We start from the raw sequence: 26,876 nt of genomic DNA on the forward strand, positions 1-26,876 counted from the left end.
CGAGCAGATGCCATTGGGCTACGCTAGCACGCAACAGGGATGAATGGAGACGTTACTGTCACCCGCTCGAGTAAATCAATGAATAATGGGGTATCAAGTGATCAAGTGATACATATATATGTATATACATATATATATATATATATATATATATATATATATGCTACCCAATATGCTTCTGTGCTCCAGCTATGGTTTTAAAGACATTTCCATTGATGATAGGGGAGGAGAGGAATGTCAACTCGGGGAGGTTATCAGGGAAGCACAGTACACAAAGGTAAGACTGTTGTACACACTTAACAGAACCTTGAATTTCATTGTGTAATATTGTTGTTCAGCCACCCACACAAACCACGCTGTTTGATATCAAACAGTGCAACTAATTGGATTTTCCAAGTATAGATTTCACATTGAAGATTAAACATGCTATGTTTCTCTGAAATTTAAATTTCTCTGAAATTCTAACTTAATCTTCAAATACAAATCCCTGATTTTACAACAATCCCTCCTGTTGTTATTGGAGGAATAAAACAGATTGAAGTGCAAAGGGATCAGAGGGGAAAGAACTTAAATAAGACAAGCATTCTGCATCAGGTTTAATTCATTTTAACTGCAATAGCGTAGGAGTTGAGTGTAGGTTCAAGTAAATGTTATTTGTGATGCCATCATGTTATGAAATACTTTGAAAGAATTGTTTTGCCAGGTTACAAGCTCAAAACTTCCTATCGTTTTAGTAATTACTTGTTCTTTTAAAAAAAATGAGTGACTTTGGTTGTTTGGTCATTCTTCCAATTCTGAGCCTAATCCTTATTTTAATTTTAAATATTAAAAATTTTATGACTAACGTTTCCAAAGGACATTTTCCTCCAGGACCCAGACCTTTGCCTGTCATTGGAAATCTGCACATCCTCAATCTGAAGAGGCCACATCAAACCATGCTGGAGGTAAAAATATAAGTAATGGTTCCTTTCATGCATATTTATAATTTCATAAATCATTCTTACCCTCAGGTTAATTAGCATGCATGTACTTACAGCTGGTTCCTATACGGATAATGAGGTAATTAAGGGTGACTCAAAATGAATGGAGCTGTCATAAACTTAATATTTTAGTTTCTTCTTCTAAATTCAGATTTAATTTCTTCTAAATACATAAATAAATATATTTCTGTTTTAAATGTATTTTCTGAAATATTTACGATCTGTAACCTTTACCTTAGTCATTTTGTTCAAAGTATTTCATGAATACCTTACTACAAAGGAGCTGAATTGTGGTCATAGGCTTACTCTGGAGCCTTTTAATTAATTGTTTATAGAAAAGGCACAATTAAGAGTCTTAACCCCCGATATTGAAACCCAGGATTAAGCTCGAATATAATTTATTGTAAATATGATTGGAAATGACTGACTTATTAATAATGAAAGAATACAGGATTTGAATTTTTAATCTTATAATAATATTTTATGGCCCTTTCTCCTATACTCAAAGGTCAAATGACAGGTTAATTCTCTACTATTATTTCTCATTGTTCCTCAATTCTACCTTAGTGCTAGTGTACTAGGACAATTTTACTAATGAAAGAAAACTTATTCACTTGTTCTTAGCCTCTCCCTCTTTTTTTTTTTTTTTTTTTTTTTTTTTTTTTTGCTTTTTGGGTCACATCCGGCGATGCACAGGGGTTACTCCTGGCTCTGCACTCAGGAGTTACTCAGGGTTACTGGCGGTTACTGGCAGTGCTCAGGGGACCATATGGTATGTTGGGAATCGAACCTGGGTCGGCCGTGTGCAAGGCAAACGCCCTACCCGCTGTGCTATTGCTCCAGCCCCAACCTCTCCCTCTTTTTGCTCCCTACAATGTACCTCCCTGAGTTTTGTATACCTCACTATGCCATATTTACTATACAGGTAGGACATAGTCAGATAAACTTTGGTTCTACCTTAAAGACTTTCCTCACAGCCTTCAATTTCCATTTTAATTTTCATTTCCTGTAGTTTTAATCACATTATCTTACTAAAGTGCTTTACTCTTCTGCAATTCTTATCACAATTCTAATGCTGCCTTTTAAGATCAGGTTTATTATACAAAGGAACATTAGAGATTCCCATTTTTTTTCTCTACCTGAACCTCAGTCAGGCTAAGATTACAGTCGTACAACCAGCAATATAGAACATGTATGTCTTACTGACATTGCCACGTCAAAGCAGGATGATTTCTCAAAGCCACAATCCCTTGCCATTACAAAGGAAATCATGGTAACATTTACTTCGGTGTTTTGTTATATGCTTTGATGAAGATAATCATGCTAAAAAAATATGGTTAGGAGACAATAATTGTTGGGTTTTTGTTATACTTCAATTAGAAATAGAAGTGAAATGCTAACATATTGATGTTTCACTATGAAAATGCATAAGAGTTGTCACAAAGTAATGCAAAACTAACTGGGGCCTACTTTAATCATAATACATCCCCCAAGGGACAAGGCATAAATGAAGTGATCAGGTGGTGAGTGGGGTAGTGAAAAAATTATTTCTCTCCCATGAGTCCTGGGTGGACATTTTTTTAAAATTTATTTATTGAATCACCGTGAGAACAGTTACAAAGCTTTCAGGTTTAAGTCTCGGTCATAGAATGCGGGGGGGCCCCGCCAGACCACTCTCTGGCCTGCGGAGGTGGCCCTAGGATCCGTAGGTGCTGGGAAGGACCGACCGAATGAACACGAGACACAAGAGACAGAATGCAGCTCAGAAACAGAGAAAAAGGGACAGGACTTTATTGGGGGCAATCAGGGTATATATCCATTAGTGAGGCAGCTACACAAAAGGTCGTGCCCATATATGGTTAGGAAGGTTTGTTTTCACCTATCATGCATTACAAGGTTTATGTGTATCTGGTACCAGACACGAGGTGATTACACAAAGGGCCATGTCCATATGATTTACCAGACATGAGGTAGATACACAAAGAGCCATGTCCATATGATTTATAAAATTTACATGCATCACGTACCAGACACGAGATAGTTACTTCTTGTTATTACTGACAGCCATGACAGATGTTCTCTCAGGATAACCATACATCAAGATAACCATACATAGCACTGGTTTTGCCTGTTGCGGGGTCACGTAGGTCAAGATGACCATACATAGCACAGGCTGTGCCTGCTGTGGGGTCGTAGGTCAGGAGGACCATACAGGCACTTAGGCCTTGGTCAGTTAAAGGGCCAGCTTCCCACAATAGAATGATCAAACACCCATTCCTTCACCAGTGTATATTTTCCACCACCAAGAACCCCAAAATATCTCCCATGCCACCCCTCCCCATGCCTGTGAGGAAGATAACTTCCACTTAACTCTCTCTCTCTCTCTCTCTCTCTCTCTCTCTCTCTCTCTCTCTCCCTCCACTTTGATTACATTCGTTATTTCGACAAAAGATGCACCATTATTATTTGGAATTTTCCCCCCAACAATCAAACCTGCTGAAAAGGCATCGTGAAATAATTTGTTTTCTATTACTGGTTATGAAGACCATATCGCGGCCGCGCGATTTTGGATTTCTAATATCTTACTAATTAAGTCTGGAGGGATGTCTGCCAAAAGCCGCGTGGTTCCGAGATTGGTTTGTGTGCCTCTGGGTCCATGGCTGTGCTGGAGAGCTGCATGTCGGGGGCAACTCGTGGTCTCGGCGGGGCAGGAAAGATGTGCTGGTTCTGCCCCTGGGTGGACATTTTTTAAACTAAAAGAAAGTATAATGGGGCTGGAGCGATAGTACAGCAGGTAGAACTTTTGCCTTGCACATGGCCAACCCGGGTTTGATCCCCACCATCCCATATGGTCCCCTGAGCACCGCCAGGAGTAATTCCTGAGTGCAAAGCCAGGAGTAACTCCTGAGCATGGCCGGGTATGACCAAAAAGCAAAAAAAAAAAAAAAAAAAAAAAGTATAACAAAAAGAGACTATGAATCAATTATCTGATGTCAATGCTTAGTTACTATGAAATCTCAAACAAAGTTGAGTCAAATCAATAGATTATCATACAATAATTAGGTACAGCAGTCAGAAAAAGAATCGTGAGTAAACTAGTTCAATATTCTTATTTCATAAGATCATGAAACTGGTTTGTTGAAATTAGCCAAGTTATCAAAGATCAAGATCTAGTTCACATTTTTATTATGAAAATATTATAGTTGCTTCTCTTTTCTTCTATACTTGAGCTTTCGCAGAAATATGGCTCCATTTATAGTATCCAAATGGGGCCAAAGAAGGTGGTGGTGCTTTCTGGATATGAAACAGTAAAAGATGCTCTGGTCAATTATGGTGATCATTTTTCGGAACGACCCGAAGTGCCTATATTTGAAAGACTTTTTGAAGGAAAAGGTAATGCTCTCTAAACTGACAATAGAGCTTTGTGGTTAATATTATCAAATCAGTTTTGTTTTATTCTTTCCAAGGTTTATCTTTCCAGTATCAATATACATTACACAAACAGGATTTGCCTAGAGTGAAAATGTATGCTTACAAGTTTTGTTCTTATTATACATAATAATGATTTCTGTAGCACTGTCCTCCCGTTGTTCATCAATTTGCTCAAGCAGGCCCAGTAACGTCTTCTTCGTGAGACTTCTTGTTATTGTGTGTGGCCTTTTGGCTAAGATCAAGTGTAATAATTTCTATTAACCAAATATTTATCGACCAGTTGTTAGGTTAAAGAACACAGTGCCTTGGGGTCTGAGCGATAGCACGGCTGGTAGGCGTTTGCCTTGCGTGCGGTCAACCTAGATTCAATCCTTGCCATCCTATGTGGTCCCCCAAGAACCGCCAGGAGTGATTTCTGAGTGCAGAGCCAGGAGTAACCCCTGAACATCTCTGAGTGTGACCCAAAAAGCCAAAACAAAACAAAACAAAACAAGCAAACAAAAACACAGTGCCAGGCCGGAGCAATGGTACAGAAGGTTAGACACTTGCCTTGAATGTGGCAGAAGTGGGTTCCACCCCAGGACCCCTATATGGTCTAACCAAACCTCACAGCCAAGTGTGTCTCCCAAACACACACACACACACACACACACACACACACACACACACGAGCTCTTGCCTCAGGGGCTGGTAGGGCATTTGCCATGCACTTGGCTAACCTGGCTTTGACCCTGAACCCCACCAGGAGTAATCCCTAAGTGCAGAGCATGGATGAACCTGTGAGCACAGCCCTGGTGTGACCACAAAACAAAACAAGCACAATGACAAAGAAATACAAAGATAAAAAGATCTACCAGGTTAAGGAGGTCACAGCCTGAGGATTGACATAGATCCATTAAACAATGCATTCACTGTTAGAAATATGGTTAATTACATTAATACCTGGGGGGAAAGTTGTACTTTGCTCATCAAATCCTTCAGTAAATCCCTGGTGAAATCCAGATACTCTCTTGTCATGGCACCAACTAAAAGAATGATTCTTTAAATTATCAGATTAACTCTTTCAAGCATTAAAAAAGCTAACTTTTTCACTCTTTGACACTTATTTATAAAAATAGGTATGATTCACCTTGATATTAATGTTTTTAGTGAAGTAATACTGACTCCTAGTTAATGTTGCATAGCCATTGTAATGCTTCAATAACATTTTTGGAAAGGATTTTCTACATGATTATCCCAAAAACAATAAAACCAGTTCCACGAATTGTCAGTAAACCTTCTAGACAGAAAGTGTAGGCAGTACATTGAATTTGAAAATGCTGCATGTTATGACCACTTCTTTGGATTCATTAGATCTCAATGACCTTGAGAAAATCATCAAAAGCCAATTTAATGTCAACCAAAGAGACTGTACAGGGTTAGCGGCACTTGCCTTGGGTGCTGTTGACCCCAGTTCAATCCCTGGTACCATACCCAGTTCCCAAATACTGCCAAGAATGAACTCTGGGCATGGAGTTAGGAGAAGTCCCTAAGCACTGTCAAGTGTGAGTCCCTCCAAACAAAATAAGACCAAGACCAAAGGCCCTCCCGTTGATCATCGATTTGCTCGAGCGGGCCCAGTAACGTCTCCATTGGAGACTTTGTTGTTACTGTGTCTGGCATATCGAATACTCCCGGTAGCTTGCCGGGCTCTCCGAGAGGGGCGGAGGAATCGAACTCTGGTCAGCCATGTTGGCTGCGTGCAAGGCAAACGCCCTACCGCTGTGCTATCGCTCCAGCCCAAAACAAAAACAAAACTAATTTGATTTGATCTACCTGTTCACACTTATCTGTCTTTAGGACATTAATTTTTCTTGAAATTCCCATTTACTGCTTATAATATGAGCACTTAGGGACAGCAGTGATTCTTTCATCTGATATTTCTAGAAATTGTGGGCTCTTTATTGTGTCCTGCCTTTGCTATCTCCAATCCATTTTACAATGTAGTAAGCATTGCTGACTGATTTCATAATTACATACAAAGTTGTTTTGGTTATTAAATCAAATATATTTTCCTCAAGCAATTGTTAATTTGAAGAATTAAGCAGTCTTTTTATCTTTTTAAAAAGTGACTTACCTGGTTGTTGGAAAAATTGTTTGAATAGCTACATTCTCCACATCCCAATATAGAATTTATAAGCATACAAATAAGTTGGACCGATAGTACAGTGGGTAGGGCGTTTGCCTTGCACGACGCCGACCTGAGTTCAATTCCTCCACACCTCTTGGAGAGCCCGGCAAGCTACCGAGAGTATCTCGCCCTCACGGCAAAGCCTGGCAAACTCCCCGTGATGTATTCAATATGCCAAACACAGTAACAATAAGTCTCACAATGGAGACATTACTGGTGCCCGCTAGAGCAAATGAATGAACAAAGGGAGGACAGGACTACAGTGCTACAAATAAGTTCAAATATTCTTTAGATCAATTTTGAATAAAGGAAAACTGTAATATTTTTGCAGTAATTATTGCTCCATCTTCATAGATTGTTTTGTTATATAGCTTATTTTTTTAAATTAAATTATTCATGGCACTCAATTAATATTATTTGTAATTACATAAACAATGGCTGTCTGAAAGAGTGACCTCTGTGGGCAATTAGTATTATGATAGTGTACTATACCATGTAAAGGTTTAAATTATGATAATAAAATAATACATAATTTTTAGTGTAAGGGCAAGCTAGTTTTAAAAGTCATATATTAACTTAAGAGTTTTTTTTTTTGCTTTTTGGGTCACACCTGGCGATGCACAGGGGTTCCTCCTGGCTCTGCACTCAGGAGTTACTCCTGGTGGTGCTCAGGGGAACATATGGGATGCTGGGAATCGAACCCGGGTCGGTCGCATGCAAGGCAAACGCCCTACCCGCTGTGCTATCTCTCCAGCCCCTAACTTAAGAGTTTTACGTACTATGGGACCTATAGACAGAATAATACTACTAAATTAGTATGAGTTGGATGTGATAGAATCTAATCTTCACTGATTAAAAAAAAAGACTTAACCTGATGTTAACTGGGCATAGCAGCCTTTGTAAATATCTGTTCTTTTGTTTAGGATTTTTAGTGTTTAAAAATATGAGGCTGGTAAGCCTTATTTCTATCAATGAGACATCCTTGTCTATCCTATATCTTGTTTCTGATTATTAGTGCAACTCAAAAATACTTTAACAGTTTCCTGTGACTCTGTAGAAAAAGATGAAAACAATTGAGATGAGTACATTATTTCTTGCAGTACAAGAAATAATGCTACACTCACCAGAAATTCTACTATGGAAAGCTGTGGGAAACTGTGGCAAACCATGGCATCTGTCTCTTTTCTTATTTTCCTAAAAGTTAGCATATGTAGCTGGTGATCCTTATTTCCTTTATCTGGGTGAAAATCCACAAGTCTGTTAAATAAATCACAAATCACAAATCACAAATCATCCTGTTATTTGTCGATTGCCTCGAGCAGGCCCCAGTAACATCTCCTTCATCCTAGCCCTGAGATTTTTAAAAAAGTGCTATATTCAAGGCTCTTTAGGAGAATGAGACCCATCATTGTTACTGGTATTTGGCATATTGGGTACGCCACGGGGAGTTTGCCAGACTCTGCCGTGTAAATAAATATTTGTTAAATAAATATTTATGGAGCAACATCTCTATGCCACAATGTGTATTTCTAGACTTAGAGAGTATAACACTAGTGTGGAAACTTGACTAGTTATTTCTAAGATTTCACTTGAGTAGTTCTGTGCCCATTAGTCTGCATTTTCCTTCAGCAAATAGAACTTTAGCTTTCTAGGACTGAGCAATCATTTTACCACACTTAACATGATACAAGTGTATTGATGTCCAAGGCTTGATTATTGGGTTTGTTGGAGAAATGTAATCAAAAACAAAAAATATTTCTCCAATCCAGAAATCCTCTTCCCCGTAGAGGTGATATAAAAAGAAAACCCTTATATTACTGAAAATAATTTATTATTGAATTATCATCAAGTCAGTATGTGACGCAGATCAAACAACTTGCTAAGAAATTACAAAAACATAAGGAAAAGTCACCTTTTTATATAACCAAGCAGACACAATCCATTATGAAATTGTTCTGAAAATCAGTAATAACTCATTCTTAAGCAAGAGGACTTGACAGCACCATTGCCACATTGTTCATCCTAGATTTCTAGTAATTGGGGTGAGCATATGTGTTAATTAACTTTGTACTCAGGAAATTCTTCTCATATCTTCGTAACACAGGGTGGTTTTGTAAAGTTGAAGCAAAGCATCCACCAAAATCAGGTCCATAACCTTAAAAAAAAGGGGCGGGGTGGGAGATATGAGATTGGATCTCCCTTCCCCAGGCTGGATCTCCTAAGAGGTGGTACCCAGGTCTCTGAAAAAAACGTTTCTTAGGTCACAAAGCTAACAGTTCCATCTAGTTTTCAATATGAGACAGACACGGCTGAAAGAGGTGAAAAAGACCTTAGAAAGTTTTCAAAAATAAATGCTCTAAGAAAAAGATGAAATATCATTCCTTTATTTTCGACAGGGAGAATTGAGCTGTTAATAAAATTATATTTGCAAATTATTTTGGGGGGGATCACACCCAGCAATGCACAGGGGTTACTCCTGGCTCTACACTCAGGAATTACCCCTAGCAGTGCTCAGGGGACCATATGGGATGCTGGGAATCGAACCAGGTTGGCTGCGTGCAAGGCAAACACCCTACCTGCTGTGCTAGTGATCCAGTCCCAGCAAATTAAGTTTTGTAAAATTCAAGGAACTCATTTAAAAATAATTCCTCACCATCAGGAATTATCTTCTCTCATGGGGAAATGTGGAAAACCATGAGAAGATTCAGCCTTACCACCTTACGAAACTTTGGCATGGGCAAAAGGGCCATTGAAGACAGAATTATTGAGGAATGCAACCATCTCATACAGAATTTTGAGCTTCACAGAGGTGCGTAGAAGCAAAACTTGAGGTATTTGTCAACAAATTGTATCAGCTCAACTCTTGATACTGATACAATTTCAAAGTTATAGGAAAGTTCCAAGACTCACCAATTATTGCAATGTCTTTCTACTGTTCTCTAAGCTTCCCCAGATGTCAGTATTTTACATCTATCTCTTCTTCTATGAACTGTTTGAGGTTGATTTGCAGATACACTGTTTCTATATTCTAAAATATTTCTGTTTCCTTAAATTTAGCAAAAAATAATTTCTTGTATAACAAAAAACACAATTTTGAAAACTCATGAGAGTCACACTGATAGCATATTATTATGTAATCTGCAGAACTTACTCCTATTATGCCATTGTATCATTAACATACCAAATAGTGAAGAAAAAAAATTGAGATCATGCAGTATCATGCCTCTTTTGTTTGTTTTATTTTTATTTTATTTTATGCATTTTGGGGACACACCCAGAGATGCTCAGGGCTTGTTCCTGGCTCTGCACTCAGGAATTACTCCTGGCAGTGCTTGAAGGACCACATGAGATGCTGGTCATCCAACCCAGGTCTGTCGCGTGCAAGGTAAATGCCCTACGCTCTGTACTATCTCTCGGGCCCTCTTTCGTTTGTTTTAATCTGAAATGGCTTCTTATTAGTGGGATTATTTTTGATCCCTTTCAGTAATATGAAACTAATGCTATATTATTTTTTATCAGCATGTGGGACAATAAAATGCAAAAACCATTTTTTTGCATGTTCTCATTAAACTTAGCTAGTTCTTATCTAAAATGAGCTCATTTGCATACTGATACAAGATTTAACTTGGAAGAATGATCAAAGGAAGACAAGCCTGAGATGAGTGCAGAGAAGAAATAGAAGGCTCAGTCATCCCCTATGCTAACTTAAAAGTTTCTCCACATGAATGAAAGAGAATGAGAGGGGTTTGGCAGTTTGGAGACATTACATATACAAAAAAAAAAATCCAAAAACTACTCTTTCCTCTGTGTTAAGGTCCTAATAAGTGCTAATTTTATATGTGCTTCCTTTTATACATGAAGAAGAAAATATGTTTGTAAAAATTTCCCTAAGCTGGGGCTGGAGCAGTAGTACAGCGGGGAGGGCGTTTGCCTTGTACGCTGCCCACCTGGTTCGATTCCCAGCATCCCATATGGTCCCCTGAGCACCGCCAGGAGTAATTCCTGAGTGCAGAGCCAGGAGTAACTCCTGTGCATAGCCAGGTGTGACCCAAAAACAAACAAACAAAAAATCTCCCTAGACTTTCATATTAAAGATACTGATACTGAGTGATTCTTAGCAACTAAACTGTTTTGACTTAAAGACAAATGTTCATCCACATGTTTCATGATCTTGATGGTAAGGAAAACAAAATCCCACCGAAGAAGAAAAACAGGATCCACTGGAGACTGAAATTAGACTGTTCTTGATGAAATTTCTTTAAGTGGAATCCTTTTAACCACCTGAAAGTTCTATTTTAAACTTTTAAATTTAGTGTAAATTCCCACTTGGAAAGATACTCTGCCAGATAGTATGCATTAATCCCTTCCACCCTAGCCCCAGCAACACACACACTAAAAGGTTTCACCTGGAATACATCGACTGGACTCACGTCAAATGCAGATTTTCTTTGAGATCTATTTCTTGTTTTCCTTATGGCAATCTTTGGACAAAATTCTGGGTATTTTTTCACGGTCCTTTTAGTCTCAACTATCTTTTGCAAACATTCTTCTTGAAATTCTTTGTTGGTGTGTCCAAATAAAACTTCAATTAGTTTAACACTTGGTCAATATTCATAGTCTAATTAATTTCTTGCAGGAAAGCCCTTTGAGGTCACGACCATAATGAATGCTTCTGTTGCTAATGTCATCGTGTCGGTGTTATTTGGAAAACGATTTGACTACCAAGACCCTCAATTCCTGAGGCTCTTAGACTTGATTAGTGAAAATGTGAAACTCATTGGAAGTCCTAAAGTTGTGGTAACTGTTCTTTTCCTAGTTACTTTTAGTTACTCAGTTACACTTGATTGTTGGAGAGATCATGAAAGGTATAGAGAAAAGTACACTTTCAGGAAAATCCTGAACATAGAGACACATTGGAAGTTTGCCTGGCTAAATAGTTATAGTTGACTTATTATCAGTAGTATTAAACAATTATTGTCCCATGGCATGCAATATTTTATAATATCTTACTAATGTCAGTAGTTATATACGATAATTGGGGTAAAAACTGGTTGTGAAATTCACATATAAATGTGAATTTTAACAAAGGAGGTCTATCAAGGGACCCAAGGGAAATTAATTAATTAAAGTTAATAATTTAACTAATTAAAATTATTAAATAAAATTATTAAATAAATACTTAACTTTTTTTCTGAGTGATATAACAGCAAATTTGAGGGTTGTATTTGCAGGTGATAACGTTACTATTTTCTAGAGTGCAGAATTTTTTCAAATCATACTCATTTTCAAAAGCAATATTAGCAACCAGAGTATTTCCTTCAGAGGTGATTTCACTCTGTTTCGACAAGTGTAAGTTTACTCTAAGTACAGATGGATCAGGCAACCGTAATGCCTAATTCTAAGCATGATGTCCTAGGTCAATATTTAGTAAGTAATTGGAGAGTTAAGAACTCTTTTGAGAATCTGACAGAATATAAAATGCTTATCTATCAAAAATGAATATTCTGACAGATATACAAAATTTTGAAAACAATAAACTTTTTTTAAGTGTCAGGGAATTTTATAGTAAGTAGCATTGCTCCATAGGATCTAAAAACAGTAAACCTAAATTAAACAATTATTTTATCCTATAGAAAAAAAGTGATAATTTAAACATGCTACACAGAACTAAAGTAGATTGATTGGAAACCTGAATTTTGAAAGAAAAATATTTAGGAATTTTGAAAGAAAAACATTCATAGCTCTGACCATAAAATCAGTACTGTTTTCACAACTCATCTACCAGTCTGCTACCACATACATAAAAAACAAAATACTGTGGTAAACAGAACTTACTATGAGCCCTATCATTTTTCACTATAATTTAAAACTTCAAAGTGAGGAAATATCATCTTATAGTATAGTCTCTGACTTTGTGAATTGAGGTAAAATTCAAGCTGTGTATTTTCTAAGTTTTCAGAAAATATTGTATCACTCTTATTATCGTAAGGATCATATGTGTATACTGAATATCATTCTTTCTTTTATTCTTTTAGCTTTTTAATATGTTTCCTGCTTTAGGGTTTATTCTAAAAAGTCATAAGAAAATACTCGAGAATAAAGATGAATTATTTTCTTTTATAAGAAGAACTTTTCTAGAATACCGCCAAAAATTGGACACAAATGATCCACAAAGTTTTATTGATGCATTTCTCATCAAACAGCAGGAGGTAATGGTGTTTTTTTTTAATCAGAGTTTACCTTAGCCCAGTGTTCATAATTTGGTGTGATTAATACATATACATCAAAAAAATATTTCTTCCAGTGAAAAGATGGCCAGATTCAGTTAAAATACTAATGGTTGATTTGTACACTACAAGTATAGTGTATTACAGTCTCAAATATGTGCCACTCTTCATTTCACTCTGAAAATAAGAAAAATATAGAGGAATTTAGATGTCAGTTCTTATGATTAGTATCACTATGTTCGAAATATTGAAAAGTTTTAAATGACAAACTCAAGAATGATTTTTTGAATTTTAGAAATGCTTTTAAAAGGAAGAGAAAAGAAAAATACCCAAAAGAGAGTGCAGGTTTCTCCAGAGAGACACAAGTTCATAATATAAAAGAAAGGAGTTTTATACCCCAATTTGGGATCTGAGCAGTCCCAAAGTAGAATGATGAGGATTTTTTTTTTAAAGAAATCGTAACTAAATTATTTGCTGAGGTTATTCTAATCATTTCATTGAAAATGAATTTCCAGGGTCAGGGAGAGAATACTCTGTCTTTGACCTCCCCCACTCCTTTTTCTCTCTCTGTTTTTATTTATTGTTCAGGAAATCGGGGGCTAGGGTGCCTGGCTTAGATTTTATACCAGTAGCACAGGACCCCACTTCACATTGCTGGGTGAAGCCTTGGAAGTCCCTGGACCACTGCTGGGGTAGCCTTAGTGACCCCCAGTACTGAGGAGCCCAAGTTTCATCACATCCTCAACTCTAAGCATTGAACAGTCATCCTGCTTGACTAAGTAGCCCTGGAAGTACCCTCAATTCCACTCCACACCCTAGTACCACTTGGGGGCACAAGTCCATCCAAATAAAAGTGATATGCAATCTTCCTAAAAGTCAGAGAATGTCCCAGTATTACAATCATTGATCATTGCAAGAACCCAGGATTTGCTCTGTTCTAAATATCTACGCAACATTTTCGTGACTAGAAAAAATTCCAGGAAGTGCTCAGGAGACCATGTTGTGTTAGTGTCCAAACCCTGGGCTCCCCCATGTAAAATATGAACTTCAGTCCTTTGAGTTATCATCTTGGCCCACCTCTTAGATTATTCTGAAGCAAATCCCAAGCATTGAATTATTTTTCTTATAAATATTTTAGTAGTAGCACATGTGTACCCATGTACACACCCTCACACATACACACACACACACACACACACACACACACGTACACCAAGGACTTCAGGGATTGGGAGATAATACAGTAGGTAAGGCCTTGCACATGCCAACAAAGGTTTGATCCCCGGCATTGGATATGGTCCTCCAAGCACTATCAGCAGTAAGCCCTAAACATTGCTGGGTGTAATCCAAAATCAAACAAAAAAGAACTTAATAAGAATAATCACACTATCATTATCACGCCGAGATAATAATTCTTTAATAGTGTCAAAGAGTTTTCAACAGTTTAAACTATTAAATTTAATTTATTTTTAGACAAAGATTCAGATAAATTTCTCAATGAATTAGTTGAAAAAATTTTTTGAAGAAAGAATGCAGTGTTTTGTTTAAATCCACAGAAGGTTATGGCTCTACACAATAAAATGATCAAATTACTATCTACTTCTTTCAGGAGAAAAAAACGTCAACAAACTTTTTCAGTGATGAAAACCTATTACCCCTTATTAGTAATCTGTTTGCGGCAGGCACAGAGACCACGTCTTCCACACTGCGCTGGGGGATTCTACTCATGATGCGCCATCCTGAAATCCAGAGTAAGTCACCAAGGTGGAGAGCATTGCTTTAAGGAAAGAAATCAGAAATCTGAAATGTACTTGTTAATTACACCAATAAATAGTAGCTCTTATGCAACTAAAAATTATCACAACTTGGAACATCCATTCTCTATTGAGGTCTGGATGATGCTAAATTCTATCACCACACTGGATAATTTCCCCAGTTCTGGAAGCATCACAAGAGACGTCACTTCCTAATAGACCTCAGAACGGCTTAGAAACAGATGACTGTGGGCGGATTTTCTGGGAAAAGCAGTGGTAGAATTTGGGATGTGCTTGGATATGATTTTCTTGTGTAAAGGAAATGGGAAAGACTGTTTCAACATTTCCTCGCCTCTACACTGTCATTTCTCTTATTTCGTTTCATCCAGAAAAGGTTCGTGATGAGATTACCAAAGTTGTGGGGTCGGGCCAGCCTCGGATCACACACCGAACTCAAATGCCGTATACAGATGCTGTCATTCACGAAGTGCAAAGATTTGCTAATATCCTGCCCACAAGTGTACCTCATGCAACCACCACAAATGTGACATTTAAAAATTACTACCTTCCAAAGGTAAGGGTTGAGGAAGGGGAGAAAGAATGTCAGCTGCTCAAAACCACAGAAGTCACAATCACAGTCACAACCATCCTGTTATTCGTCGATTGCCTCGAGCAGGCCCCAGTAACGTCTCCTTCGTCCTAGCCCTGAGATTTTTTTAAAAAGTGCCATATTCAAGGCTCTTTCAGAGTTAGGAGAATGACACCCTTCATTGTTACTGGTATTTGGCATATTGGGTACGCCACGGGAAGTTTGCCAGACTCTGCCGTGTGGGCAGGTAACATTCGGTAGCCTGGCAGGTTGTCCAAAGCAAGAATGAGATAATAAGATGTCGGTTCCGGGAGCTGGGTTTTCTAGTCTCTGAGTCTTGGCCGTTGATGGGATTACACGGCGCCAGGGGGCCAGTTGGTGAGTTTGACCCCCACCTACTGGAATTTGGAGGATCTGGGTGGAGGATGCTCAGCCCCGATCCGAGCAGGCTTGGAGATCTCAGCCCGGGGACCCGCATGCCTTTGTTCCTCTGCCGGTACCTTCATGTGTGTGGAGAGTGGTCTCAGCATGGTGGTGGGTGGTTCTGGAGGACTTCAGCTGCCAAAGCCCTGGTCGGGGCGGGGAGAAAAACTCAACCCGCTTCCCTCCAAGGGGCCCCGGTGAGGACAGCCAGGCGCGGGGGCAGGAGACTCTGTAACCACAGAAGTACAAAAGAAAAAAAAATGATATAACTTTTACATTTCCTCCCACTCTTTTTCCCCTTTTTTCTTTCTCTCTCTCCTTCCCTACCTTCAAACGAAAGGCAAGTGGTTTTCTATGCATGCATATGTAATATTTACTCTGTACAACTTTATAAGCATTCGTTTTTTTTTCTTTATTTTAAAATGTATTGCTATTAAGTGAAATGAGCCAGAAAGAGAGGGACAAACATAGAAAGACTGCACTCATTTGGGGAATATAAAGTAACAGAATGGGGGGGGGCTGGAGCAATAGCACAGCAAGTAGGGCGTTTGCCTTGCATGTGGCCAACCTGGGTTCGATTCCCAGCATCCCATATGGTCCCCCAAGCACCGCCAGGAGTGATTCCTGAGTGCAGAGTCAGGAGTAACCCCTGAACATGGGCTAAGTGTGACCCCCCCCCAAAAAAAAAGCAAAAGAAAAAAATTAAAGAATAAAGTAACAGAATGGGAGTCGAACACCCAAGAATAGTTGAGATACGTACCAGGAGGTCTGCTCCACGGCTTGGAAGCCAGCAGCACATGCTCGGGGAAAAGGCAGTTCAGATAGAGAAGGGAACACCAAGTAAAGGATGTTTGGAGGACTCGCTCAGGATGCGAGATGCGTGCTGAAAGTAGACTATAGACCAAACATGATGGTCACTCAACACCTCTATTGCAAACTACAACACCCTAAAGTAAAAAGAGTGAGCAAAAGGGAATGCCTGCCACAGAGGCGGGGTGGGGGGGAATGGGGTGGGGGGGAGGGCTGGCTACTGGGATCATTGGTGGTGGAGAATGGACAACGGTGGAGGGATTGGGTACTCAATCATTGTATAACTGAAACCCAAGCACGAAACTTTCTAAGTCTACAACTGTACCTCATGGTGTTTCACTTATAAAAAATAAATAATAAAATTTATTGCTATTATTTTGTTTTTGAACCATATCCAGCTGTGCTCAGAGCTTACTCCCACTTCTGAGCTTGGGGATCTGTATGGCCTGAATAGTCAAGGGATCATATGAGGTGTCAGAGTTCTAACCATGGTTGAACAAGCGTAAGGCAGGTCCTATAACCTCAGTAATATCTCTCCAGCCTTCTCTCTTTCTCTCTTTTTACATTATTGTTCAGGAAAATGGGGTCCAGGGAGTTTAAACAAGGTTGGTAGGTACATAATGGAGTCAGGATTACAAGTGAAATATCTACCCTCTAAAGCCCTGAGTCCTCACAGACAGGTTTCTTCCTGCAACACATCTACACACACACACACACACACACACACACACACACACACACACACACACACCTCCCTTACATCTGACGATGCAGCCTGTGACTTCTACTGGTAAACTGAGGAAGAATATCCATAACTCCACTTCTTCCCCCCTTTTCTTGTTTCTTTTATTATATTGTTTTAAAGCCACACCAGGAAATGGCCAGGAGTTACTCCTGGTTCTGTGATGACATGGAACCTCATACTTTTGGCTGTCCATATGGGATCCCAAATGGCAGAGCCCTTGGGAGAGTGCTCAATCATGTAGGCCAGTGTCAGAGATCAAACTCCCAGTCTCATTTGCCTCCTACTAGGAAGGCAAGTGCTTACCCACTCAGCTAACAAAGCAGAACTTTGTTTTTGGTAACTCAAAACTATAACACTTCCTATGATTAAACTGCTAATTCCAATGACAGTATTCCATTTTTTTTTTCCAAAAGAAGAAACTGTGATTAACTTAGGGGAAGGAGTGAATAACTTGAAATAAGACTTTTGTTTTTCATTTGTTTTTAGTGTTATGAGTAATTTTTCCTGTATCACATTCATATAATAAAGAGTATAAGGTGAGGTGTGGAAATATTGCAGTTTCTTTGTCAGAATTGGCTTACATTTGGAGGATTTTACTTATCGACTTTCATAATTGCTAGAGGTAAGAGACAGTCTTTCACTTTGGCCCAAAACCTGCCAGAACTGCAGAAGTTTCTTCCGTATGTTCCTTTTCACCTGAGGTTCACAGTTACCAAATGAAGACTACTTGACACCTATCATAGAAACTGAAAAATATCATACAAACTGAGAGATTCTCAAATAAGATAGTGTTATCACACAGCAAAAACACGACTAAGCAAGAATTTGTTCCCAGTTCTGAGTTCAAAGTTGTTTTCATTTTTCAGTTGGTACTGAATGAAAATTTGGTTGAATTCGATATGCCAGACACAGTAACAACAAAGTCTCCAATGGAGACGTTACTGGGCCCGCTCGAGCAAATCGACGATCAATGGGAGGGCCTTTACCTTTACTTTACTAAATATCCCACACTCAAGCCCAGGGCTTATCTGCTACCTTTCCACTCCCCATCTTTCACCACTATCTTTTTAAACACGCTGCTTCTCAACAGTTGTCTAAGGAACTGATAGACATCTTTCAGAAGTCACCTTTTTAGGAAGGAACTTAATCTGTCACTAACAGCATTCTTATTTCTAGGGCACTGAGGTAATCACTTTGCTGGCCTCCGTCCTTCAGGATAAGACACAGTGGGAAAAACCAGACACATTTAATCCTCAGCATTTCCTCAGTTCTTCTGGAAAGTTTATCAAGAAAGAAGCGTTCATGCCCTTTTCAGCAGGTACGATATCTTACTTAAGAAGGGTGGTTTGAAAAATGCTGATAGTTTGAAAAAATTGACTGGCTTTTCTTAGCACTATATTAAGATTCCGGGTTTTTCTATGTGGCACAGAATTTCGGAAATAAGTAGACATACTAAGAAACTGTGAGACATCATTCTGTCCTTTCATTTGAAAGCAATTTTAAATTTTATTTGTTACTTTGAAACCAATCTTCCAAATAATGCCTGAACCCAAAAGGCACACAGTATGGTCCAAATATTTTAAAAGAATAGTTGAAGATAATTTGCAGATTTTTTGCGTTGCTTCATGAATGCTTTCCACCAGTCAATCATTATAAAACCTGTAGGATCACATTCAGGTCAGTGATCAGTCTGGCTATATTGTACTCCTGGAAAAAGAATCTTGTCAGGGCAAGAGCTTTTCCCCCACGGGATTGGTCAGCTAGCCTGACAGGTACAGTTCTGGAGTTGCAGGAATAGTGACCCCTTGGCTAGTCATTATCTGTTCTCTAGCACTCTGTGTCAGTTTGATCTAGTTTCTACTGGTCTCGTCCCAGGTCTGAGACTCTTGGTTTCATCCTCTATGCTCCATTGTCAAATTTCTTTCAGCCCTCAAATGACCCCTTCTACATTTTTTCCCTATATTTGTCTGGCTAACTTCCCATCCTTGTACAAGAGCAGAGACACAAAACTCTCCTACAAACAATGAGGACACCTTGGCCTTCCAAGTAACAGTAGGAAATAACATTAGGTAACTTTGCTGTATATTCCTAAGACACCCTTGACTTTGCCTGTCACATTTTTGTGTTGAAATGTAATCACTTGTCTCCCTAAATGGAGCCCAGCTAAGGTATAGCTGGTTTGTGGATTTAATTCGATGATCCCCGTCCTTAAACTGGGAACAAGATGCCGTGAGGCATAGATGAGAAGTGACAGAATGACACACAGAACCACAGGATGACTGTTTCTGTATTTGCCTAGAGTGTTTTTCCTATTTTGGTGGTTATGCCACTCAACTGTCTACATCTCTCCAGGTCGCCGGATGTGTGCTGGTGAGTCATTGGCCAAGATGGAACTTTTTCTTTTTTTCACGAGCCTCATGCAGAAGTTCACCTTCCAACCACCCCAGGGGATCTCCCACCTGGACCTGGACTTAACCCCAGACACTGGCTTCACTACTCGTCCAATGCCTTACAAGATATGTGCTGTAGCCCAGGCCTAGGTGAGATGTGAGAGCTGCATCCCACGTCATGGCATGAGCTGATGGTCCTAAGCCAGATCACAGCTCTTTTCCCTTTCTGCATTTTGCTAACCCAAGAGTTCCACCAAGCATTTTAGCAGTGTCTGAGTAGTCAGCCATATATCACTGCAGAAGCTTCTTTTTATTTTTCAATAGGTGAATGAATTTTTTTTGCAGCTTAATCTATCTATATTTTATTTTCATAAAAGCGGTGCACAATTGTTCATTACAGATAATATTCAAACACCACTACCGAGCACCTTCCCAACACAATAAAAGGGAGTGTGTGAAGGTTGTTGTATTTCATTCCAGAGCCATTTAAGCCCGTAGATAAGAGAATACAAGAAAGTGTTCTCTTTTGATTCTACTTTTGATAAGCAAGTGAGATAGAATGTAAGAGGTCCCTCGACCTTTGAAGGTTCTTAGGCCAGGTCAGATTAAGTTTCTTAATCACTATACTAGATGCCTCCTTACAGCCATTCTCTAAGGCAGAAAATAAGCAAAATGTTTGATAAAAAGAAGCTTCACTTGGCATTTCTGGATTTTTTTCTGATTTTGGGTCACACCCAGAGATGCTTAGGGGTTACTCCTGGCTCTGCACTCAGGAATTACTCCTGGCGGTGCTTGAGGGACCATATGGGATGCCAGAGATCAAACCCCGGGTCAGCCACTTACAAGGCAAATGCCCTCCCCACTGTCCTATCGCTCTGGCCTGGCATTTTAGGATTTGACCTTCAAACACAATGTCTTTTTCCTAAAGCATATTAGATATGTATGTACGACCAATGAATAGTTCAAACTTTTTTTTTTTTTGGAGAGGGATGGGGCGGTGAGGGAAAAGTACTGTTTTGTCTTATGAGGTCCATGAACATATTTATAATTGTAATGAAAAGCACTCAACCTTTACAACATTGATATTGTTGTAAAATAATAATTAATTTGTATAAAGAGTATATACAAAAGTAAATGAGTAAATCTAACTCTTTTTTCTTTAGAATATAAAGTGGCATTTTAATTTCACTTGTGACTCAGAGAGAAATACATTTCCATGATAAAGTAGTGACATATTTCCATACAAATCAGTGAATTAGTTCTGGAAAATAGAAACCTCCCTAAATTGTTCCATCGTGATTAAGTCCCATATACAATGTCATCACGACCTTATAAAAGGTTGAAGCTAAAATAATAAAAATCAAATAACTTGATGTTGTCAATAATACTCTACAATTCGTAGAGCATTAATCAATATTCAGTAATTTGAGTTCAGAATCACTTTTCTCTTCAGCTTCCTGATGAAAATTTTATTTGCATTTACCTTAGTAAATCTAACTCTTAAATGAGGGTCCCACTGATCACAAGGCCTAGGTTTCATTCTGTGATAAACACACTCACGTACACACAATCACACACACTTGCACTCACACACATTCACATTCTCACACACACACTCACACACTTTTCCTTCACACTCACACACACACCCTCATACATATCCTCACACTCACACACACACTCACTCTCACACATACCCTCACACTCACACACACACTCACCTACACATGCACACACCCTCAGACTCATACACACACACTCACACATACACAAACACACAGTCATACTCTCACACACACAGTCAAACACGTAGTCATACACTCACATACTCATACACTGACACACACCCACACACGTATACACTGACACACACATACACTCTCATTCACACTCACAGATACACACACAAAGCTGTATTTGAGAACAGGGAGTTGCTTGTGAAGACAGCCGGATCACTGAGTTCAGAGAACAAATGCTCCTGACCCCTGGAACATGAAGCCCCCCCACCCTCCTGTTTTCAGTGCTCTGAATGTCTAGTAAAGGCATTTGCTTTCCTTGTCACCAGAATTTTTTTTTTTAAATCCTCGTCAATTCCCAGGAAACACAAAGCACCATTGACCTATATGATGTCAAAGGCAGTTCTTACCGGCAATGCAAAAGTTATATAGGATAAAGTTAGACAGACAAGGAACAATTCTATGTAAGCCTGAAGCAAGAAGAGTCACAGGTCTAACAGTATGATTCAACTCTGCTGATATGAAATGGTGCAGGGGTAAGTGCTGAGATGAGCTAGAAGAAAAGTGCTTGAGAACTTTAATGGGTATATATGCCACAATCTGTTCCGCCTTCATTTACTATTGTTTGCTCTTCGTCACTAGACACTATAAAGTTTGCTAATTAGTGTCCATTGAAATTAGAATCTTACCCTTCCACAAAGACAAGGCGACAGGGGTGCTGTATTTTTTCTTTTTTTTTTTTAATTTTTTTTTCTTTTTGGGTCACATCCAGCGATGCACAGGGATCACTCCTGGCTCTGCACTCAGAAATCACCCCTGGTGGTGCTCAGGGGACCCTATGGGATGCTGGGAATCGAACCCAGGTTGGCCGCGTGCAAGGCAAATGCCCTACCTGCTGGTTTTTTTTTAAATTTTTTAAATCTGATTTTGATGAATATTATTTCAAAAGATGGTTCCCAGATTCCTAAGGAGGACAGTCCTAGCTTGTAAAACAGATAAAATAATCTTTTAAAAAAATTAAAGCTTAAGCGAAATGAGTCAGAAATTGTGGGATAGACACAGAAAGATTGCATTCATCTGGGGAACATAAAGTAACATAATGGGAGACTAACACCCAGGAGTGAACAAGATTAGCACCAGGAATTTTGCTCCATGACTTGGAGGCCAGCCACACGTGCTAGGGGAAAAGGAAGCTCAGATAGAGAAGGGAGCACCAAATAAAGGGTGTTGGGAGGATCCTCCCAGGATGGGAGAAACATACTGAATGTAGACTATAGACCAAACGTGATTGTCACTCAATGCCTCTTTCGCAAACCACAACACCCAAAAGGAGAGAGAGAACAGAGGGGAATGCCCTGCCACAGAGGCAGGGTGGGATGGGAGGGATGGAGGGTAGGAGGGATGCTGGGACCCGTGGTGGTGGAAAATGGGCACTGGTGGAGGGATGGGTGTTTGATCATTGTGTAACTGAAACCCAAGCACAAAAATTTGTAAGTCTATAGTTGTAATAAAGAAAATTTTTTTAAAAAAGGCTCAAAAGGGCCTTATTTTACACTGGAAAACTTTTTTAATTTACACTGGAAAACTTTATTTTACACTGGAAAACGTTCTTTAAGTAAATAAGAAAAGTTTCATTCAGAAAAGGGAGGTCAAGCTCTAGAGTCAAGATGAGAATCAGCATTTTCCACAGAAACTATTTAGAGTAAGTTAAATGGGGAACAGTCAAGTTCTCTACCTTCCCATTTAAATGAAATGAAACCACAAATAACAAAGATACGGGATATGCTTATTTTATTATTTGAATCCATTCAAGAGGTAGGTACATTTAACAGGTTACACTTAACACTTAGTACATTTTGGTTATTTAACAGTATATCAGTTTGTTCTAAATGTATAGCCACTACTAGTCTGCTTTTCTCTTACACGGGCAAATAATCTTGATTAGAGATAGGAAATAAAAACAGGCTTGATTAAAGAGCAGGAAATGTGAGGGGTTTTGTTTGTTTTGCTGTTGTTGTTATTTGTTTGTTTGGGGACCATACCCAGCAATACTCAGGGCTTGCTCTTGACCCTGCACTCAAGGATGGCTCCTGGTGGGTTCAGGACATGGGATGGATCCAGGGATCAAATATGCAAGTGCCTATACCCAGTGTACTATCCTCAAGACCCAGAAATGTGAGGGCTTTTTTTGATTGTTTTTTGGGGTGGTTTTTTGGCTTTTTGTTTTTGTTTTGTTTTTTTTTTTGCTTTTTTTGGTCACACCCAGCAATGCACAGGGGTTACTCCTGGCATAGCACTCAGGAATTACTCCTGGCAGTGTTCAGGGGACCATATGGGACACTGGGAATCGAACCCAGGTAGGCTGCGTGCAAGGCAAATGCCCTACCTGCTGTACTATCACTGCTGTACTTACTATCACTCCAGCCCCAGAAATGTGAGTTTTAATTCTAATCTGTCAGCCCTCCATTTCGTTCACTTTATTGATACAAGTCTGCAGTGATAGATAGTTTAGTGAATCTGAAACCAGAATAATTCATCAGAATTTAGTGAATCTGATACCAGAATAATTTCTCATGTTATACCAATCTTTGAAAAAATACAGTAATAATCACTAATGTAAAATAAATTATTTTAATAAGTTTTAATATAATAATTTATGTCAATAAGTGGCAAGTTCCTAATAAGCAAACTAGCAAAACTGAAAACTGAGGGAAAATGGGAACATAATTGTATCAGTCATGTCCTGTTTTATTTTCTTGATTCATTGTCCAGTTTTAAAATATTGACAATAAAAAATTGACTTCAGATTATTCAAATTAAAATAATGTACAAATTATTCAAATTAAAATAATAGTTCAAATGTGAAATAAATTTCTATTTACTAAACATTAAATGTTAATTTCATTGCTTCCTATTTAGATTTTTATACAAATAAGTCACATATCATGTCAGAATTGAAATAACTCAAGCTCCTTTTCCCTTAAGTTTTTGAGCCACACCCAGCAGTGTTCAGGGCTTACTCCTGACTCTGTGCTCAGGAATCTCTCCTGGCAGTGCTCAGAAGCTCAATGTGATGACAGGGATTAAATCCGTGTCAGTCGCATGTAAGGCAAACATCTTAACTCCTCTTTTACTATCTATCTGGCTCCAAGCTACTTTTCTTGTAAAAATACAACCACTGCTTGTTTGTGTTTAGTCCGTTCTTGAAGAAAATACACACCTTGGAGATACAAAAGGCACTACAAGTGACTTAATTTTTTTTTTTTCGCTTTTTGGATCACACCCAGTGATGCACAGGGGTTACTCTTGGCTCTGCGCTCACGAATTACCCCTGGCGGTGCTCAGGGGACCATATGGGATGCTGGGAATTGAACCCGGGTTGGTTGCATGCAAGGCAAACGCCCTACTCGCTGTGCTATTGCTCCAGCCCATGACTTAAATTTTTAACTTAAGAGTTCACTATTAAAATGATTAACAATCAGGCACATATATAACAGAGTGCCCCAATTCCTAATAACTCTGTTGTCAAAATGCATTCATGCAGCTGATTCTGTGTGTAGGTATATAATGTGGAAGGGAAAGATGTCAGCATTGAAAGTTCTTTAAATTCCTCTCCACAGGAAAAATGGTAAATAAAACTAAAAATATCTTCTTTTGGTATTTTTATCTGTATTATTAAAATTCTAATTGGAATGACATTGTTATAGAATTTAGATCAACAATGGTTCTTTTTTTTGAGATAAATATTTTATCACTAAGCACATGCTAATAATGGAAAAAGACAGTTTTAATTCTAGCTTTAGCATTGCTTAACTGTTTTTAAAAGCTGATACACACTACTCATTGGTCAATTCTACTCATTACCTCGTACCCAGTACATCAGGAATAAAGGTCACAAACTCTTCTTTCTTCACTTCAATATTTTAATTGCAAAATAATGTTATGTTTACATAAACACATGTAAGTTTATATACATTTACACCCAGATTTATTAGGATAGAAAGAATAGCCTGAAACATAACTTCAGACATCTGAGTCAATATTGAGTCTGGTCTGGGAAGTTCATTAGCATGTTCTGGGTTTGAATCATGGACACATCAGAGAATCATCAGAGAATCTTTCCAGATATTGAAGATGTTCAAAAGCCCTGTCTGAAAGTTTTTTTTGTTTGATAAGAATTATCTGAGGTTCTTCATACTCAGTTGAATTTAGAAAATTGTAGACATTTTTGCTTGGACCTAGTAGCACGGTAGCCCTATCCTCCCATTGTTCATCGATTTGCTCTAGCGGGCCCAGTAATGTCTCCATTGTGAGACTTGTTGTTACTGTGTTTGGCATATGGACTATGTCACGGGGATCTTGCCAGGCCCTGCTGTGCGGGCGAGATACTCAGTAGCTTGCGGGGCTCTCCGAGAGGGGAGGAAGAATCGAACTAGGGCTGGCTTGCTCGGCCGTGTGTAAGGCAAACACCCTAGCCCTACCCGCTGTTGCTCCAGCCCTTGGACCTAGTAGGTTTTCAAAATAACCTCAAAGTCAAAAGTACCAGGAATTTTGCTCCGTGGCTTGGAGGCCAGCTACACATGCTAGTGGAAAAGGGAGCTCAGATAGAAAAGGGAGCACCAAATAAAGAGTGTTGGGAGGATCCTCCCAGGATGGGAGAAGCATGTTGAAAGTAGACTATAGACCAAACATGATTGCCACTCAATGACTCTTTTGCAAACCACAACACCCAACAGGAGAGAGAGAACAAAAGGGAATACCCTGCCACAGAGGCAGGGTGGAATGGGAGGATGGGGGGTGGGAGGGATACTGGGATCCGTGGTGGTGGGAAATGGGCACTGGTGGAGGGGTGAGTATTATGATCATTGTATAATTGAAACCCAAGCACAAAATTTGTAAGTCTATAACTGTACCTCATGGTGTCTCACTAATAAAAATTAAAAAAAAAAAAGTCAAATTTTTGGTGAAAGTAGGACAAACATATAAGGAAAATCCAGAGAACACACAAATCAAGTTCAACACTTGGGATTAAGGCCTAAATTGTTTATCAACCAAGTTTTAGGATTAGGCTTTATAGACCAGATAACCTTAGGGACCACTGCATCATACCCCATGTCTAAATGGGTCTAAAGTTTTGTCAAGCCAAGGACGATGAAAGGTCATCTTGATTTCTAGAAATCTTCCCTGCTGCCTGTCTTTGCTTGCCAATAAACAAAGACAAACTGGGAGCCGACCCCCAGTTCTAATCCCTGAACAGACTTAGTACTGTGTCTGTGACGTTTACAGCCCCCTGAAAGCACTCATTCTGTCTTAATATCCAATAAATGTCCTATAAAGAAAACCAACTCTCATATTTCTTGGCTATTTGCTATACAGTTCCTAGAAACTGATTATTAGTTCTTACCCTTTCCAAAGTAAACTGTTTTCTAATCTACATCTAAAGAAGTTAAAAAGATCTGCCCTCTCTAATTAAACGGCAAAGAACTGGCTGGCTTTAGAAAGATGCAGAGAGTTCAAGTATTTCGGCCTTTGTTTTCTTATCTGAATCATTTGATTCAATTGCAGGCTCCACCTTCCCCTACCCGCTCTCAATTCCTTACAAGTGGCTGACAAGCCCTGA

General features: G+C 39.0%; 1 protein-coding gene across 1 annotated transcript; it reads left to right on the plus strand.

Moving 5' to 3' along the window:
• Positions 1 to 758: 758 nt before the first annotated feature.
• LOC130038824 (cytochrome P450 2K1-like) lies at positions 759 to 19,670 on the plus strand. The gene is made up of 9 exons (XM_056130634.1): positions 759 to 944; positions 4,211 to 4,373; positions 9,242 to 9,391; positions 11,219 to 11,379; positions 12,618 to 12,791; positions 14,419 to 14,560; positions 14,953 to 15,137; positions 18,307 to 18,448; positions 19,483 to 19,670. The coding sequence occupies exons 1-9, from the start codon at positions 759 to 761 to the stop codon at positions 19,668 to 19,670; spliced, it is 1,491 nt and encodes a 496-aa protein (XP_055986609.1).
• The last annotated feature ends 7,206 nt before the right edge of the window (positions 19,671 to 26,876 follow it).

The sequence above is a fragment of the Sorex fumeus genome, unplaced genomic scaffold, assembly GCF_029834395.1.
Source record: "Sorex fumeus unplaced genomic scaffold, SorFum_2.1 ptg000080l, whole genome shotgun sequence".
NCBI classification, from domain to species: Eukaryota; Metazoa; Chordata; class Mammalia; order Eulipotyphla; family Soricidae; genus Sorex; species Sorex fumeus.

Bases quoted from the DNA above. Each gene is read 5' to 3' on its own strand.
- LOC130038824 (XM_056130634.1), top strand. From the start codon at position 759: ATGAGTGACTTTGGTTGTTTGGTCATTCTTCCAATTCTGAGCCTAATC. The intron at 11,380-12,617 runs GTAACTGTTCTT...TTATTCTTTTAG, and splicing joins TTGGAAGTCCTAAAGTTGTG to CTTTTTAATATGTTTCCTGC. The intron at 14,561-14,952 runs GTAAGTCACCAA...CGTTTCATCCAG, and splicing joins GCGCCATCCTGAAATCCAGA to AAAAGGTTCGTGATGAGATT.